Source organism: Vanellus vanellus (assembly GCF_965231255.1).
Source record: "Vanellus vanellus genome assembly, chromosome: 20".
NCBI lineage: Eukaryota > Metazoa > Chordata > Aves > Charadriiformes > Charadriidae > Vanellus > Vanellus vanellus.
Window position 1 is genome coordinate 7,638,919 of NC_138925.1, and position 19,771 is coordinate 7,658,689.

Here is a 19,771-nt window from a genome sequence, read left to right on the forward strand (position 1 = left end):
CTGGCAGCAGTCCCCATCCAAACCTGTGACCGGCCAAGCCGTTCTGGCAACGGAAAGAACAGAGCAGAGCAAAACCAAGTTGAAGGACCAAAGAAACGGGGGACTTGAGCTCTTGGATGAGAAACTCCGCGTCTTCTTCATGTCGTCCCACCTCCATACCCTTGGCCAACATTCCCCGTAGGGTGGCTGGATGTGCAGGACAGCCGTGAATGCCAGGAAAAGGGAGTTGAAAGTATAATGCAAATCTCTTTTCTCTTTCTTTCTTTGTTTTTGTTTGTCTGCTTTTTACATATATACACAAGTCTGACAATAAAATGTGGAACACAGTGCAATGTCTTGGCTGCGTAGCATCCAGGACTGGCTTAGTTGTGCATCGTGGTGTGCCACAGGGACACACAGGATGGATAAGTAAAATTGTGTCCTCGGCTGGCTTCCACAGAGGAGCAGACTAGTAGCTGTTCCTCTGGAAGAAGAGCAAAGTCCTTTTTAAAACCTCGCTGCAGTCTCTGGAGGGGAAGGCATTCCTCAGAGGTGCCGTGGGCTAGGGTGCCCGTTATGGTACAGCTTCTGTTTGATGTGCACCATGTTCCCAGTCGCCTCCTCGTACTGCCTGTGGTGACGTTTTCTGAACTCCTTCAAGTTACAAAATTTTGGAATCCAAGACCAGGAATTGTCTGGAAGGCAGAAAGGAGAAGGAAGGTGAGATATTACAGGAATGGTGAGACCCATGTTCTCCTGCCGTGTTCCTGGCCTGCCTCACAGAAATCAGGCGCCAGCTATGGCCTCGGCAAGGCCACCCTCGAGGCGTCCCTTCAGACCACGCTTGTCCCCCAGCCAGACTCCATGCCTTGGCGGCCGCCACAGCACTCCCCAGGCTTGCAACAGCCCGTGCCCCGAACACAACCAACAGCCTCCACCCCTCGGACCGGGCCCCGAGGAGACAGCAGAGCGCCCCTCGCTTGTGCCTGCTGTGGGAACGGCTTGTTTCGAGAGAGGCACAGACGGGCTGCGCTGGCCCATCGGGACAGCGAGGGTGAGCGTTAGAAGAGGCAAACTCCAGCTTTCTACTCTTGGTAGGAACCAACTCCTTGTGATGAGCCCTCCTGGTGCCTTCCTGGTTGTCGGGCCAACAGTACGGGCAAAGGCGGAACCTCACGCCGATGGCTGCCAACCTCTGTAACTAGCAGGGAGCTGCTCTGGGGGCAGAGCTGCCAGGGACACAGCAGCACACTGCTGCCACATCCCTGTTCAATCCTGGCTCTTGCCTTCTGTCTTCTGAAAGGCTGGCCAACGTCACGCAACATCAGCGCAAGCCGCTTTCTGCCCCACAGCCGGGGCAGGCTCCACAGCCTCATTTTTCCATCCAGTATTTCAGCTCACGGCTTTCCCCGTGGCGATGTTTCAGCTGCCATTTGGTTTCATGAGAGTTTGGGGTGATTCCACCCAGAAACACGCGCAGCCCAACCCCACAAAGGAGAATTTGAAAGTCCCAGAGAACTCTCAATCATGTAAAGTTGAACTATTGCAACTAGCATGAGGTGGTACGTGACTGCTCTGACCAGCACTGCAGCTACTGTGAAGCACAAGCCGATGTCTGAGTTTCTATAGAATATTTTCTATTTTAAGAAATCCCTTCCATCAGGAAGGAGCTATAGGTTATTCTAACAGGCCAAAATTTGAGCTGATCGGGCCACAATGTGACAGTGAGTCATTGCTAAGTGGTACTCATGTATTTCAGGCAGGGCTCTACATTCTGTACCAGTGCAGGATTTTGTATTACCCCTACCCCGTCTCTCGTGGTCACAGGCACCATTTCTTTCTTTAGAAGAAAAAATTTAGCTTAGGGACTCGTTCAACAAAGAAAGGGGTATCCTTTCTGCTTATTGCCTTTAAAATGACTAGATTTGCATGGTTGACTCGAATGAATAGGAAATACCGAAAAGCTCAACGCTCATTATTTTGGTCCAAATTTTTCAGCCTGTCTTTAGTGAAATGTACTCAGCGTAGCACACAGTTTTCTCTTTGGACAGAACACTTGGAGACATGTAAAGACCTTTACTGGAAAGAGCCATCGTGTCCCCTTGCACGGTGTGTATACACGGGAAACCTCACCTACAGGTTCGATGAGGAGGGCTTCCAGAGCCTCTTCTACCACACATTTAATTGTGAGGCCGGAGGGTTGCTAACAGAGCCGGGAACAGCGCAAGCACGCAGCTGGGGTACAACCAGCCCGGTTTAAGAGCAGACCGGTCCCATGCGGTTGGTGCAACACCACTAAGACGGCGCAAAGAGCCGATGGCTCAGGCCCGAGGGGGGTGTCAGCCTTCTGCATGACGAAAGGGGCACTGCCGATGGAGTTGCTAAGGCAGGAAAAAGCCAAGTGCAAGGTGATACTGCGTTCATTTTCTGAAAGGATGTGTCTGCACAGCACGTTGCGCCGTTGGCCATTCTTAAAGCCTTAGAATATGCATACACAGGGAGAAAAAAAATGAAAGAAAAAAGATTGTTTGGCTTAAACACTAAATTAATTACATTGCCCTTAATTACTAAAAATAAAAATCAATGCAGTATCCATTCACAAGAAGGTAGGTTAGATGGCGAGCCCATCTCGGTAGCTTCCAGCTCCATAACGAAAGGCATCAGCTCTGAAGAACAATATTGCTGTACTCACTACAGCGTCTCTCGCCCAGGACAGCCCTTGCCAGCCCTGCTGGCTTCCCCAGCACCGATGAGATCACGGCCACAGGTGGTCTGATCAAAAACGGGTGTTACGGCCTCAAGATTGGCTCGGTACCTTAGATCTCACTGGAAACTCTGACAATTAGCCTTCTGCTCGGGAAACGACAGCAACGCAGCCTCAAGAGAGTGCTGGTTCAGAAACTGTTGAAGCAGGCTGCTAGGGATTTGGGAAGACTAATGAGAAATTAATATCATTTTGATCTGAGTTTTTAGAAAGCGATAGTCCACTTCCCTAATTAGAATTTCTTCCAGGTTTACAGATGAATCTTTCTCTTGCTCGCTCTCCTTTTCCTCGGAGTTGTAATTTAACAGACACCATTAGTCACAGTTAGAGACTGAGATTTGTAGGGACACTCTTACGGAATTTCAAGTCATTCACTATTTTAATAGTTTTTCTGTCTTTTTTCCCCCTCCAACAATTAAGATCCACTGGATGTCCGTGCTGAGGGTGCAGAGAGAGGCAGAGAGGGCCTCTGAATGTTGGTCTGTTGGTCGCTCTCAGGATGCTAAGCTAACTGGTCCACAGACTAACCAGTATGGCCAACAGTGTTCCCTGTGGGGCTGATGTCACTACTGAAAAAAAAAAATTGACACACCTGGAACGGCAATGAGGATGGGGAAACCTCAGCTGCTGCGTCCCGGACACAAGACAGAAATGTCTGTCCTTGTCATCACGTTGTCGCAAGTTTATACAAACAACAAGAGGCTGCGCTCCATAAGCACGTGCCTGGCTGCAAATCAGATGCACGGAAAAATCCAGATTTCGGGGAAGTTTTGTCTGGCCTGAAAACATTCTGCCCACATGTGCAGACATACAAGCACCATCTGCCAGCCCGCCTACGTCTAAACATGTTGCTTTCCACCAAACACCCCTTTGCACCAACACGTGCTTTACACTTTCGGAAGCGGAGCCCTGCGGGCCGGCATCCTCCGCTGGCTCTTTCCACGTAAACGCTCCTGCTCGTACAAAGCAGGCTGGGATACGGCTGGTCAGGCCAAGTCCACACGGAACAAACCCTGCAAGAGTGTTGACCTCCTCCCTCTCCACCAGCCCGCGAGGACAGGGCAAGGGATTGAGGGCAGGGAAGGGAGCCCGTGAGGCTGCACTTACCATACCGTCGGCTGGTTCTCCAGGCTCGCACTGCATAGTGGAGAACCCCATCCATCCACACCAGAAACCAGCTTATACAAAAGCCCAGCAAAAGTCCCAGCATCAGATCGATCTCCTGCTTGGTTACATTGTCAGTCACAAAGTAATTCTCCGAGGAGTCCACCACTGACTGATCCCCGTCATATGGAATAACATAATGGACATGATGCCTGTTGCAGGGAACAGAAACAGGGAAAAGCATCAGTGGAGAAGAGCAGAGAACATTTTTCCACGTGGCACCTGCTCTCGCGGCCAGGGGCTGGTTTAACACCGTGCCTTTGAGTTGCTACCAGCATCCCTGGGAGCAGAAGCGCTGTCTTAGCTTTTTTGTGCCGATGTCAGCAGCGGAATTGGCAGAGCGCGAGGTAGAAAAGGATAGAAACCTGAACCCATGCCTGCAACTCGTGTCGCATTCCTGACACGGGCTCTCCGTGGCTAAGTTCGTCATCTGTAAAACGCAAGATAATATTAAGGACAGCGTGAGGCTGGCGTGGTCACCCCCCAGAGACACGAAGGCCACTACTGCGTTCGTGTTCGCAGGCAGAGGTCGGTAACGCTTTGCTCCTGTGCGTACACAGAGGGAGAGTGCAGCTGTGTAGCTCCGCAAGTGCAGTCCCGACCTACTGCCTCACAGGGGTCGGAGAAGCCCTCTGCGATGCGGTACCGCCAGCGCTAGCGGCTTCATGGCACTTCTCCATGGCGTTGTTTTGCTTAACTTCCCATCTCTGGGATGTGTTTACAGCCGTGGAGGAAGTACTTGAAAGCAAAAGCACGCCTTGAATTCATCCACGGACAGCAGATGGCAGGGACCCTGTGGCGTACTGCTCCTGGAAAAGTCACGCGAGCTCTAACACCGTCTCAGGTTCTCCTACTGCAGGACAGGGGTGGTTTGGGATGTGGGGTCTCCCTCACCCTCCTCAAGGAACGGGCAGCAATTACTGCCCGGGGCGGATAGCAAGAACCCAGCGCAGGAGCAGGCAGCACACCTCCCCGTAGTGCCCCGAGTACCGCCGGGGGTGAAGGGCAGCTGCAGCTGAGTCTCACCACTCCCCCCGCCAGCACTCGAGCACCAGAAGGTCTCCCAGCCTGACCCTGCTGGGTGCAGGATCTGCCAGCACCCTGCAGCCTGCCTCCCGTCCCATCCCGTCCCATCCCATCCCATCCCATCCCATCCCATCCCATCCCATCCCATCCCATCCCATCCCATCCCACCCCATCCCATCCCATCCCACCCCACCCCATCCCATGTCATCCCACATCATCCCATCCCACCCCACCATTCCTCACTTGCTGGGGACACAGTCCTTGCATTGTAGCCTGTCTCCAAAAAAAAAAATAAAAGCCACCAGCTTAGTGCTGTCCCCAAACAGCAGAGCACAGAAGTGCGGCAGATGCCCTGTGGGCCAACACACACACAGCGGCTGCTGTGCCACGGGCCGCTGGTAGCCTTAGAGGGACAGCATGGACTCTGGAGCCTTCAGAGCCTTGTGTCTCTCTCGGGGGTTCCAGAGGGGCTGGCCCCACGCCTTGTGCCAGAAGGGTAATAGGGTTTATTTGTGCAACGGGATGATGGAGATCAACTTCGGGATGATGGAGACCAAGCTCGGGATGATGGAGATCAAGCTCGGGATGACGCTGAACTGCTTGAAAGACCCTGGTGAACTTGGGAAAAGCAGGAGAATGGCAGGGATGGAGTGAGGGAGTTGTAAAGCAGAAAAAATAAGGCAGTTCTGTAGGGGCCGAATGAGAGGGGACCAGCTGTGACAGGTGAGCATGTGGGACAGGAGGATCCCAGATGACGGGGGATGCAGGATGCAAAGCAAAACCAGAAGCAAGCTGCTCAGGAGCCTCTGCGCCTGCTTTAAATGGCTCTTCACCTTCCCCGAGAGCGGGCAGGAGCCACGAGGCTGCCCGGGCTCCGCGCTCAGCCATCCTGCCTCCTCCCGCACTGCTCGCGCAGGTGCCGTCACTGCTGCCGGGGAGTCCAGGACTGGCCGGCCGGGCTCAGCGAGGGGTGCTCAGCAGCCCCCCAGCAGCACTGCTGGGCTTCCATGCCTCAGACCCCCCCAGCAGTCCCGGCACAGATGCATCACCAGTGCTCCCAGCTCAAGGCCAGGGCGCAGTCGCACGGGCTGTCCCCAGCATTGCCCACCGCCACCCCCACCAGCCTCCCCCACGCTCGCGTGCCTCCCGCGTCCACGGACCCAGCCCTGCTGCCACACGCAGGAGAGGAGGCAATCGCTGGAGCCCTCTGAATATGCATGAGGTGCAGGTTGCTCAATAATCATGCCTGAGAAACGTCCAAATATTTACGCAAACAAACCTCCACTCAAAGGAACCTACTGAAAACAGCCCTAATCTCAGCAGTGACTTAATGGAGGCCACCTGCACCAGAAGCACCAGCTCCCGGCAGATCAAGGCACGTAGGGCTGGTGTACAACCTGGCGCCACGGCACGTCGGGGGCTGGAAAAGGCTGCGAGGATGGGAAGCCCGTCCAGCCATGCTCCTGTTGGCTATTTCCACTCCCCGTGTGCCTCCAGCAAAGGCCCCAGTCCCAGGGCCCAGATTGGGGCAGTAGCAGAAAGGAGGTGCATCTAGACCAGCTTTGATAGCACCTCAAAATGACCTCAGAGGCTAAGGGCAGGCCCCGCTCGTGCCTCCTCTTGCTGCTTGGTTTGTAACCAGAGGTATTTCCCTTCATTCGGCTAGGGAAAATCTAGGGGAAAGAAGGTGCGTGAGGGACAGGTCCCAGAAAGGGAGCTCTTACTCGTGAACGGGAGAGCTCCCGTTGGTTTCGTGAACAGGGCCAAGCAGCTTTGCAGCAGGGGGACAGGCAAGCCCTCCTACGTGCCGTCCTTCCCCTGTCGCTGCCAGGGGCACCTGGCAGGTCCTTAACTTGCTCCCTTTTGCTCCTCGCAGTACAGAAACAGCCTAAGGGCTGAGCCCACAAACACCTCCAGCAACCTAGACACCTTGAAACGGTCAAGAACTTGAGTGCCTCAGCAGGGGGTGGTTTGTATCTCCTCTGCACCGTTGTGTCACAACCCCCAGGGCTATCCAAAGCCTCCCCATGCGGAGCATCGCTAACACGCAGCCACCTCTGGGGCTGAGAGAAGCCAAACCTCCCAGGCACATCAAGGACAGACCCGTTCCCGAGAAGCGAGCGCAGATCTGTCACCACACATGAGGTGGCTTTCACAGAGGGTCTCATCCCTATACCAGAAGAGGGTCCTGGAGTCCACTCCTCCCACTGCCAAGCTTCCAGTGCTGAGGAGCAGGGATGTGCCCGCGGCACTCACATATGTGTGCGCAAGCACACGGCCAGCACTGCAGTAACACGGGACACGGCACTCTCCTCACGTGCTTCACATGAGGTTTTTTCCTACCACACAGTCGGCTTTCTTCACAGCTCTTGTTCTCTGCTTGCAGGGCATTGAGGGAAGGGACACAGTCACCTCTTCCCTGCCTCGTCCGTCTCCTCAGTGCAGGCTGACTCTGCACGCTGCAGTGGGATCTCCTCCAGCTCTCCTGCCTTCCTTTGGTCACCGCTGGGCTGAACCGCACCTTGGGGGCAGCGCTAAGGGCCTGACGCTCCTTTTGTGTTTGCAGCTCCCTTCCCGTGTGCAGGGGACTGTCCCCAAAGCCCAGTCGTTTCAGAGTCCAGACTCGGGGGTGAAGACCCTGTTTCTGCTCTGTAGCTTCCGTAAAATCACAGAATCACAGAACGGTTGGAAAGGACCTCTGGAGGTCATCTGGCCCACCCCCCGGCTCAAGCAGGGCCACCCAGAGCCATTTGCCCCAGACCACGTTCAAACAGCATTTAAATGTCGCCAAGGAGGGAGACCACCACCCCTCCCAGCAACCCGGCCCAGTGCTCAGTCACCCTCCCAGGGAAAAAGTTTCCCGATGTTCAGATGGAACCTCCTGTGCTTCAGTTTGTGCCCGCTGCCCCTGGTCCTGTCTCTGGGCACCCCTGCAAAGAGCCTGCCTCTGCCGCCTTCACCCCTCCCTTCAGCTACTTATGTACATTGAGACGACCCCCCCGAGCCTTCTCTTCTCCAGGCTAAACAGCGCAATGCTCTGGGTGTGTAGGTCTTTTAGATCTAGAGGCTGTGGATGGAGCGAGGCAGACAGAAAGACAACACGACCAGCTCTGGGGTACCACTGAAGACGACAACAATTCAACCTCTCTAACGTGACTGCACCAACATCTCTGCATACCCATGAGCCGTAAGGCACATCTCAGGCAGACAAGGGAGGGAGGAAGCTCCAGGAAAGAATGGCTGGTTGACCCTTTCTCACTGTTCATGTGTGGGCTGGAGCTGGGCACACAAAGTGACCATTGGCTTCCAGCATTCCGTAAGGAGGGATTCAATCCTCGCAGCATCCCTGTGCCAGCCCTTTGCCTGTACAGCCTGAAGTGCTGCAGGACAGTCGTGCCCAGAGGAGAAAGGAGCCAGTCCTGTTGTATGCTGAACCACCAAGAATCACAGAATGGTTTAGATCGGAAGGGACCTTGAAGATCATCTAGCTCCAACCCCCCTGCCATGGGCAGGGACACCTCCCACCAGCCCAGGATGCTCAAAGCTCCATTCAGCCTGGCCTTGAACACTTCCAGGGATGGAGCTTAACACCTCCAGGGATGGAGAAGTCCAAAGGTGATTCGTGGGAGGCAAAATTCAACAGAGAGTGCAAACTTTGAACTGTCTGGATTTGGCAACTTGATTTTCCAAGTATCAGAAATCAGTGTTGGATCCCAGGTGCAAATTTCCTTAAAAGAAAAGCCTTTTGTCACTAAAACACCCCAGGAAAGCACTTGAGGTCCTGCACTGCTACCTTCCAGGCAGCTTTTGGGAACGCTGACTTACCAGAGTAGGTCTATGCGGAGGAGATGCCAGTGCTAGGTTTTCACTCTGCAGAGTTTTCTGGAGAGGGTTTAGCAAGGCACAGGGAAGATGAATTTTGCCTGCTGGTGCAACAGTTGGGAGATCCGGGCTGCAGGGATTCTTGTGCTTTGTTTTGGCTTAGCGGGGCTGAGTGGTGCCACTGAAATGGGGAGGAGAACAGGAACAGAGCCCCAGAAGTTTAATGTTGTGGCTCAGGTCCTTGGGAATGTCACAGGAGTGGTTCAGAGACAGTGGCACATCAGCACAGCACGTTATTAACAGTGTGCAAAGGTCCAGGGTCCCCACCGCACACCAAGGGAATTGGAAACTGGAACGTGGCCTGGATGGCTCTGGGGGCCGGATCCAGCGAGGGAATGTATCCCCGCTAAGCTGAGCATAACGTGGGTGCAGCAAGACACCACCACCACCACCGCCACGCCGGTGCTCCTCCAGGGAGGGCAGGCGGTGCTGGAGACCGGGCTCTGGCAGGGCAGCTCCTCGGAGCAACTGCTTCTGGCCAAACCTTGTTTTCAGAGACGTGGACATCCAGGGGCCGACGTAACCCTCCAGCCAGTGCCCGTTTCACCAACCAAAGACCTTTGAGAAGAGACGAAAACCTCCTTCAGCCTCGCATCACCTTCGCCAGCAGTGGGAGGCCCGACGTGGGTGCGAGGACTGCGGGGCTCACAGCACCCTCAGCTGTGAAAGAGCTGTCACAAAGCACCCGTGGTCCTCAAAAGGTAATCCCGTGTCCTGACCATGTTTCTTCACAGGAAAAAAGGTGTGCCAAATGACCTGAGGGCCAACTCCTGGGCAGCTGAAGCCGGTGTCAGTTGTCACAACAGATCCAGGCCAAATTAGTCCTACGGGTTTAATCACGCGCCACCTCCCTTCACGCGCCGTGCCCCTCCAGCCGCACTAACAGCCGTGCCTGCCCTCGGTGCGCTGGAGCTGCCACGGGAAGCAGATGTAATTGTAGGAAAAGAACTGTGACCACGTTTCAGGCCAGAAACACCCTGGGAAGCGGGAGGGTCTGGCCATTGCCAGCGGCTGCTCTCCCGAAGCAAGCAAGAGGCTGGATCTGCCGATCCGATCCGTCCCCGGCCAGACAGGACCTGGCTCAGGTGAGAAACTGAAGCTGCTGGGCAAAGGGAGCGCAGTGTTTGTGTCTGTGCCCGTGTGCGTGAGCTGTAGCATCCCTGTCCCCTTTCCCAGTCTTTGTGACAAAGGGGGAAGACCGCCTCTCCTCCCTCCTCGGGCAAGCAGTGCAGCGGGCTGGAGCGGAGCCTCGGCCAGCACGGCCGGGACGTTTCCCTACAGCGCTGCCCAAAGCGCTATTGTCCCTTCCAGTGACCTTGCGCGTGTGCTGGCTGCAGCAGCCAAAGCACAGCACGGGAGCCTTTAAAAAAGCGCCACCGATCCCGTCATTTTAAATGCAAAGAGCCCATCACTGCCTCTACGCTTTCCCCATTCCCCCCTCTGCTGGGGACACGGGCAGGCTGATGCTCTGGCTCAGCCCAGCTCCCTCCCGGGCAGGTGTCACTCGGTAGCAGACATGTCACATCTCTCAGGCTCACGTTGTAGCTGGCACAACCTGGCTGGGCTGACCCATTCCCCATCCCCGCCCGCAGTGGGATTTGGGGGAATTGGGTTTATCCTGCACTATACAGTGGCCACAAGTGGAGCAAGAGGGTGGTCCTCATCCCCCCCTGGTCCTCATCCCCCCCCGACCTTGCAGCCCCCCCCCAAAACACGCCAGCCAGCCCCGCGTCTCTCCGAGCCACTCCGCAGACCGGCGTGGACGGCACCGTTGCACATGTGAAACCATCTCCCCGGGACCCTTCGCGCTCTTAACAGCTGCCGGGAGCCCCCCAAAAAGGCCTGGTGGTCTCCAGCACCAGGCGATGAGCACTCCGGGCACATCCACAGAGGACCTGGGGATGGAGAGGTTGCATGACTTTTCCAGAGTGGCTGGGAAAGGAGGAAACACAGCAAAAATGTACTCTCTGTGTACATCCCGACAGCAGGGCTGCTAGCCTGGGGCAAGCATTGGTCCATCCCTCCTCTCAGCATGGACGGCAGCATTTGGCTCCTCACGGCAGAGCCCGGTGGGTGGCCTTACTCAAACCTGTGCTGCCACAACACTGCTCCGGCCCCACCGACCGTCCTCCCCGGTCACGGGTGCCGCCAGTGGCCCCGGCACCATGGCAGCGCCCCAGCCAGCGGCCACCCCGCGCGTGTCCGCCCTGTGCCCAGCCGCTCTGCTGGCCAGCAGCCCGCTGCACCGCAGGGTCTCCGCGTGCACCGGCCGCTCGGGAGAGGTGCGGCGTAGCCCTGCCCTGAGACTTTCCCTCCTGGGTCGGAGCCTTGGCCTGAAGTAGCCCTCCGACGGGAAGAGCTGACGTGAGGGTTGGCCATGCCCCCGGCTCTGCTGCAGGGTGTTGGCATTCGGGTAAGGCTGATGCTCCTTCAGTCCTTCCCAACCCCGCTCACGGGGAGAGATGTTGCCCGGGAGGGAAAGACTCACCCAAGGTCACTCAGAAGGTCAGTGACAAGGAGAATCCTGAGGTCCCTGTCCTTTCCCAGACTGGGAACTTCCAAGCCCCCCAGACTGTTTTGACGGGTCCTCGCTCCACGCAGGTGTCATCTGTTCTCTCCGACTCACCCTGCCTCCACGGACGGACGCCCTTTGGTGTTTTTCCTTTGCATGACATCACCCAGCTCCTGATCTGCTGCCAGCTCTCTGCTTCCAGAGAGGACCCTTTACTGGCTGGGACAGAGACATTCGGACCGGGGCAGTGCTACACTTCTGCAGTCCTCCATAGCCCTGGGAATAGCTACATCCCAAGCAGGCAGGACCTGCTGCGCGGAAGCAGGCCCCAACATAGTGATTCGGACAGCCTGAATGTCTCCACATGCTGAGGACGGCGAGTGCCAGGCTCCCCCAGGGATCTGCTCCAGCAGGCGCCTTCCTGCACGGCATCAACGGGAGCCAGCAGGAGTGTAAATGTGGCTGTCACCCCTCCCTCCTCCAGCAAGAAGGCAGATGTTAAGAGAGGAACAGTCGCTGTCATACCAGGCACGTCTGTGCAGGCTCAGTATCGGCACCAGGCGCCAGGGCCAGCCCCGTCTCGCTGCTGATGGTCCCTCTCCACCTTCCCTTCCCAAGCAACCGGCAGGACTGCGCTCCCACTGAACAGCTACGGACGCGCTCCGACTGGCCTCGGGGGCTCTGGCAGCTTCGCCCTCCTTGGCGCCGGTGCTGCTGGTAGGGCGGCCCACGGAAAGCAGCAGCCCGGGCTAAGAGCAACAGCCCACCTGCCCGGAGGAGCACATCAGCACATCTACACATCCCACTCACAGCCAAGAGGACCGTCCATCTCGGCTCTCGGAGCAGGACCCGCTCCTGTGGCACAGCCACTCTCCAGCCCGGGCTCGCTCCGACTGAAACGAGCGGCTCGGTGGACATTTGCCACTGAACAGACCGCAAGCGGGCATCGATCGGCCTTCCCCACCTCTATGGGCAGAAGGGCGGCGTCCACGCGCCACCGCAGACAGCATCGCCTCCCGGCACCGCGCAGCCAGCCGGCCGCGGGGTCCTGTCCCTGCGGCCACAGGCAGTCACGGAAAACCTGGCACAGCACTGCCTCCGCAAGTGCCTCCTGGGCTCGCCTGCCTCCGGCGAGAGGCCGCGACTGCCTTCTGACATCACAGACCCGAAAAGCACCTGCCAGGGCCCCGCATCGCGAGGTCGCGCTTGCCTCAGCCAGCTGCTACCTCGCTTCTGGCACACAGTGACAAGCAACAGCTTTGGCCTCAAATAGCCCCATCGCCCCTGACCCCCCCCGGGGACGTGCACGGTGACGGTGGAGATCAGCCCGAGCAGCGCCAAGCATCCCGCGGCCAGCAGCGCCTGAAGACGGGGCTGGTTTTCTTCCCCAAATGTCTTGACCCCAGTGGCTCTCCCCAGTCGCTGCTAACGCGCCGAGTGCTTTAGGAACAGGAGGAAAAAAAACCACCCCAAAGCGTAGTCCCCAGCCGCGGGAAATGAGGTCTTCTCTGTGAGGCAAGGGTTGGCAGAGGGCGTTTCAGGACGAAGCGGGCAGGGTGCCATAAGCCAGCACTCCCTCCCACTTGTCCTGGGACCTTCTTGCTGGGCTCAGTCCCCCATGGAGAGGAGGACGGGCAGAGTCCAGGGAAAGACTGGAGGAGAGACCCCAGCCATGGCCTCCGTGCGACCCGGAGAGCTCTTTGGGGACGCAGCCAGGACTGTCGGCCCTGCTGGCCGTGCACCCGGCTCACTCCAATGAGCCAAAATTTGGGCAGAGCCTGGGGCACCCCCCGGGTACGGGTCATGCTGCTGCTTCCCAGCCTCCCACCAGCGACCAGCGCTGGAGGGAGACTCACCGTGTCCCAGACCCCCCTCCCAGGGGAGCAGAAAGCGTGGACACGAACAAGTGAGGAGAGAAACACAGCCGGGCGCCCATCCCACCGCCGAGGGAGCGGAGACCCGGGCTGCGGATGCACTAATGACACACATCTGCCTTTTCCCCCCCCCCGACGGCTGCGGACCGAGCCAGGAGCCAAGCGCCCAGGGCTGCCTGCAGTGCTGCCCGTCTCCTGCCTGGGAAGGGCACTCCAGCAGCAAAGAGCCAAGGGCTGAAGCCTTGGAGCCATGCAGGGATGAGATGGGACATAGAGGCCTGGGAAGGACAGAGCATGGAGCCCCAAATCCCCTGGCAGCTGGAACTGGAGACACGCGCCGAGCCGGCCCTCGCTGTCCGCAGCCACCCCCAGCGAGGCGGCGGTTCCCAAACCACACGCTGCCATAGGCTCAGGGCAGGTTCTGACTCCTTCTAGAGCCCATCCATCCTGCTGTGCGCTGGGTGCCCACCGCAGGTACTCATTCCCAGCCTGGGGAGCTGGGACATGGTAGAGCCTTCCTAGGGAAGGAGTCCTCTCGGATACGCTGAGGAAGATACAACCGGGACAGGAGAGCGGAAGGAAAACATTTGTGAATGAATTTGTCGGTGCGGCTGACTACAACCCAGGCTGGGGCAGGAGGGAAAAACACAACCGCAGCAGCGCAGCCTATTGCACATCAACCTTCATTTATTGCAATTCCTCTTCCCCTTCCATTTCTGCAACGTGTACTCGTTTTCCCCCTTCCTCCCTGCAACACACTGAGCTGCAGCCAGTTCCCTCCTCCAAGGACTCCCTTCGGCTATGGGCAAATTAAGAGTCCTTTACCAACCCCGGGTACCACTGTTCCCAGCGAGCCCCGGGACGGGACGCCTCCCTGCCTAGCGCAAGGCAGAACAGCTGATGGCTCACACGATGTGCGCTGAAGGCCTGCACTCGGAGCGCTTGGACAAGGCACATTCAGCACCTCCTGCCTTTTAAAGCAGAGAACCGGAACCACTGGCGTGGGGCGGCAGGTCGGGGTCAGGGAGAGCGGGTGAGCATCACAGGCCAAACCTCAGCAGCAGCCCATCAGCCTACAGAGTCCCATGGCACGGGGATGCTCTGTGCGAGTGCCTCCTACATCAGAGCAGGAACACGCCGAAACCCCTGCTCGCTGCACAACAAGAGCCCAGGAGCGGGCCCGTGTGCTATTTCTGTTGGCAAGAGCCATTGCCTCTACATACCTAAGGCCACCGGTAAACTTCTGCTCTTTGCCTCCTCGCAGATCCGTGCCTGACAATTTGGAAGCTGTTTTGTGCACTTTCTAAGAAATGACCTAACCATGTCTGGGGAGAGTGCCATGGCTAATTTATCTGCCTCAACAGCATCTCTTCAGACGCACGGTTAAAGCAGAGAGGAGTGCCCCTGCCACCTTCTCAGACTTGGGCAGAAGGAACACTCTGCCAACAGCACCAGTGAGACCTGACACTCCTCAGTCGCTCCAGGCGATGTGAAAGTCTATTACCAGCAGCCAATTTTCACCACCACTGCACACGGCTGTAACAAGTAAAAAGAAAAATTGGTTGAAGAGGCAGAGGAAAACTCTTAAACTAGTGAAAAGCATCAAGAAGGCTCCAAAAAATTACCTAAGAAAAAGCTAATCCCTGACCAAAAAAAAAATAAAAAATCAAAGACACTGTGGACGTTTCTTGTCCACCGTCTTCACAATTGACCTTAGCACAGAGGTGCCCAAGGAGCCGGGTGTTCGGGGGCTGCTTACCAGGTCCCTCAGGGCCTGGCTGCATTTGGCCCTAGAGGTGCTGCTTGTACCTTCTCTGCCGTTCTGCCACAGGAGTCTGAGGAGGAACCGTGGGGAAAAAGGTAACGATCACCTTCGGCAAACGAAGCCGAGGGGAAGGGCAAAGCCGTTTCCCTTCATTAAGCTACGCGCATCCCAGTTTCAGCTGAGCTTCCACACCAGGGACAGCAGAGGGATGTGACGCTGGGATGCAGCTCGTTCCAGAGGCAGCTCAAAGAGGAGGAAATCTCAATCTAAATGTTGGATGTGGCAGGGGAGGGCTCCCCAGCATGTCCTTTAGCTGGCACAGCCTCATGCTGCTCTACTCCCCCACAGACAAGAAGCTCTCCAGCAGGCAGTGAGTAACCAGGCACGGGAGGGAACGAGGCCTCGAGGAGCGCAGGATGAGGATCACTGACAACAGTCCCAGAGAGAAGAAAGTCACCTCCCTAAAACTCGGTCCCCAGGCTCTACCTCAGAGCGCGGCCAAAGCCCGGGCGCGAGCCGGAGACCTCGGCGATTACGCGCGACGTGAGAAGCGCTACGTCGTTCAAGAGAATTAAGCATTGCCACACAGCCACCGAGAGAGGTAAGGATTTGTGCAGTCATAAACTTGTACACAGCAAAGGCACTACTCCTGGCAGAGAATCCATCCCGACGCTCTCAGCTTCCTAAACGCTCCACAAAAGCCCAGACCAGCTACCTCGGCGTGTTCTCTCCAGCCTCACCACGACCTCAGGAGAAAAGCCACAGAGAATTAAAAGCCCATCGAAGATCACAAAGCCTCAAAGTGACACTGTCCCGGACAGCAACACTCCTTCCTGCCCACAGATCCGCTCGGTTCTCCAAACCCCCTTCCATTTAAGCCACACAACCGCCAATCGCAACACCCAGCCCACAAACACGCCGAGAAACAACACAGCCCCGTGACAACAAAGGCAAAATGACAAGGGTTTAGATGAAAGATGAAAGTTACTCACTTTCCCGGGGCTCGCAGATGCATATACGCAAGCATGCACACAAAGGAAAATGGACTTCCAGGCCCACAGAAAACTCTTCTTCCGGAAAAAAATAAAAAATCCCACCCCTGTGTTGATGCAGGAGCTGCTGAGGAAGGTGAGACACGGCCAGAATGCCAAAATGGTAGTCCAGCCAGCAGCACCCTGCCGCTGGCCACCACCTCTCCGCGCCTCCCCGACGAGATGGGGTGGGAAGGGGCTGGGGGGGACAGGTGAGAGGGATCTTACGCAGGTAACTTACCTTCCACAGTTGCAGTGACAAACTCGGTCTTCCCCTCTCAGATGCGGTAAGATGTAATTGTGAAATCTGTCCAACAACGCATTCATGTCCATCAAGCAAGCTATTGCCTGTAAGAGCCCATAACCAAGGCATCTGGTCAACTCTGGATGATGGAATAAAACATTGACTCTAGTTTGATTGCCAAAGACTGAAGCAGTCATCAAGAAAATAATCTGTGGTGCTTAATGGGGCGCACACATGCACACACACACGCACACGCACAGAGGTGCACAGGCTGAGGGACGGTGCGGGAAGGGGAAGGGGGGGGAGGTGATGGAAATAAGCAAAATCTCTTACCATAACGATAGAGGCGCCCAGGATCATGAAAATCATGGTGTTTGCATTCATGGACATCAATAGGGAATTGCCAGCGGTCGGGTCCGTCCGCCCCCAGCCCGCCGAGAGCGAGCGGCGGCCGCGCTATTCCGCAGAGCTCGGCCCGGGGCGCATCGCGCTGGGCGCCCGCAGGCTGCGGCGCGGCGGGGGGCGGCGGGGCGGCGGGGGGGAGCCCCCCCGCACCCGCACACGCACTGCCCCCCCCCGTGCCGGGGGATGCCTCGGGCTCCCTCGCCCTGCCCCCTTTTATTTTTTTATTTTTCTAGGATAGGTAAAAAAATAAATAAATAAATAAAATAAAAAATAAATAAAATAAAATAAAATAAAATAAAATAATAATAAAAAAAATATCTCTCTCTCTCTCCCCCTCTCACCTCCCTACCCCCCCCCGCCCCGGCCTCAGCCGCGGGAGGTGCGCCACGTCTCCGGGAGCGGGCACACACCGCCACAAGCACAGCCCTTCATGCAGCAACTGGGAAAGCGAGCCAGCCAAAACCGGGGTTGGGGGGGGTTGGGGGGGGAGAGAGGCTGGGGGAGGAGGAGGAGGAGGCAGGCTGCAAAAATCACCCAGTCCGGGGGAGCCTCATCGCATCCTCTTCCCCGACCCTCCCCAAAATCACCCCCACACACACGCCACCACCCCCCCGCCCCGATCGGTGCGAAAAAAATAATACCCCAAACCGCCACAATCCTCCACCCTAAAAAAATATATATATATATATATAAATACCACCACCACCCCCTCCGCCTCCCGGTTCGGGGGCTGCGTGTCCCCGCTGCTCGGCTCCCGGCTGGGAGCCCCCCCGGTGCAGCCCCTCCCGGGCCCGGGTGGCTCCGCGCCGCCGGGGGAGGGATGCGGGATGCGGGATGCGGGATGCAGCGGGGAGATGCGCCCGAGGCAGAGCCGGCCGCCCCCTCCCCAGCCCGGGCATTTACCTAGGTGGGGAGGCGCTGCTCCGAGAGCGGCTCATGGCGAGCGACAGCAGCGGCAGCGACAGCTCTGCGGACCTGCCCTTGCGGGGCTTCCCCCCGCCTCGCAGCCACACGCTTCTTTTTTTCCCCAGCGAAACCCCGCCACAGGCGCTTGGCCGCATTTTGAGTCCCACACGCCATCCTCATCCCGCCCTTCCTCCCGCCCGGGGTCGGCCCCGTCCTCCTCCCATCCCGGAGGGACCACCGGCCCCCGGGAGGGTCGGGGGGGGGGGATGGCTGTCGGCCGGAGCAAGGGGGGATGCGGGGTGGGAGCCCCGAACTCCGCCGCGCTTCCCACGGCACCTCCCTCCGCCCGCTGCTTCCCAGCGACAGCCCCTCCTTAGGGGGGGGGGGAGCGGAGGGGGTCTCCCCAGGTCGCCCTGGGTCCTCCTGTCTCGGAGAAGATGCCTGAAGGGGTCCCCAAGGAAGGCTGGGGGGGGCTCAGCCCTTCCCGGAGCGATTCCCACCTCTGCCAAGCGTCTCCCTGGGATTTGCCCCCTTAAGAAAAGCTGGGGGGACGCAGAGACCCACTCACTTTTGTGACGGAAATAAACTGACCCCGTACAACTTTGTCCCGTCTGTCAAACCTGAGCTCTACAGTGCAAGCAAAAGGTCGCGCTTCAGGTTCTCCCGCGGTTTTATTTCACCATGCCACTTGGTCAGTCCAGCTCAGGCCCTGTTTAGGACCTTCTTGGGAAAAAAAAAAAAAAAAAAAAAAAAAAACAAAAAACAACAAAAGAAAATAAGTGACCAGCCAATAACTTTTTTTCTTGCTTGTTTGTTGTTCTTTCTCATGTAAACCGTGCAATCTGGGTGAACAGAAGAGATTACAGCCACCACGTGGGAAATGCGTGGTAGCACATAGCTTGATGGTTGTTGTGGCGTGTCGTGCAGCACCGTCACCTCCGAGTCCTCAAGGTTAGTTTCACCTTGCTGGAACCCAAGTATCTTTTATTATTTTAGGCTTCTCAGGGCCATCCAAGTAGAGTTTGCTTGTTCTGGGTTTTGCATTCTTGCATCTTTGTTTTCCTTCTGTTCCTCAGGCCACCATCAGCCTCCTTATGTAAGGACTTGTGTTATATAAACTCCATTCTTCAAGGAACAGTCATTAACCTACTACTGGGTATTGAAAATACCAAAATACTGTCACACAATTAAAATCACTAAATGGTGTCCTCAAATTAGAGCACAGATTGCATTGCAGATTTTTTTTTTTTTTTTTTTTTTTTTTTTTTTTTTTTTAAATTAAACCACACACATGAACCGTTGGGTAAGCCGGGTGCTTCACGCAAAAGAGCAGCAGAGCTGGGAAGGCGCCTCTCGCCACAATCCCGCGTGAGCCGTCGGGGTTCCCTCCTCAACAGCCCTCTGCCCTGAGCTGCTTTCACTCCTTACTTCATCCACGCGCAGACCTCGGTAAAAGTAACGCAGAGATCACGCGGGCAGTTACTCTGCTACCTGTAGAAAACAGAGGCATTATTAGAGCAACAGCCAACTAGAAATCACGGGAGAGCAACAGACAATTTGAAGCCAAGTCTGATGGAATTTGGTGTGGCTGAAGTTGTGCCTGGCCACCAGCCGCTGCTTCCGACCCCCCGGCCGTGCCCAGGCTGGGTCAGCTCTCAGCTGGGCTTGGGGCACTCCGGGAAGGTTTTGCCACTGACTCAGGTACAAGCGGGGTTTCTCAGCATAGAATCATAGACTCATCGGGGCTGGAAGGGACCTTTAAGATGATCGAGTCCAACCCATTAACCCAGCACCATCAAAACCACCACTAAACCACGTGCCTCAGCACCACGTCTGCCCATCTGTTAAACACCTCCAGGGATGGCGACTCCACAACCTCCCCAGGCAGCCCGTTCCAATACGTGACAACCCTTATGGTGAAGAACTTTTTCCTAACATCCATCTTAAACCATCCCTGGCACAACTTGAGGCCATTTCCTCTTGTCCCGTCGCCTGTTCCTTCGGAGAAGAGACTGACACCCCCCCTCGCTACCCCCTCCTTTCAGGGACCTGTAGGGAGCGAGAAGGTCTCCCCTCAGCCTCCTCTTCTCCAGGCTGAACACCCCCAGGGCCCTCAGCCGCTCCTCACAGGACTTGTTCTCCAGACCCCTCACAGCTCCGTTGCCCTTCTCTGGACACACTCCAGCGCCTCAGTGTCTTTCTTGTTGTGAGGAGCCCAA

At 56.8% G+C, this 19,771-nt stretch overlaps 1 protein-coding gene across 1 annotated transcript; it reads right to left on the minus strand.

Annotated features, from left to right (window-relative positions):
• Positions 1–525: 525 nt before the first annotated feature.
• Positions 526–16,631, minus strand: TMEM240 (transmembrane protein 240; the record flags this gene model as incomplete). Its single annotated transcript, XM_082493357.1, has 4 exons — positions 526–674; positions 3,851–4,059; positions 16,239–16,345; positions 16,575–16,631. The coding sequence occupies 4 exons, from the start codon at positions 16,629–16,631 to the stop codon at positions 526–528; spliced, it is 522 nt and encodes a 173-aa protein (XP_082349483.1).
• Positions 16,632–19,771: the final 3,140 nt, after the last annotated feature.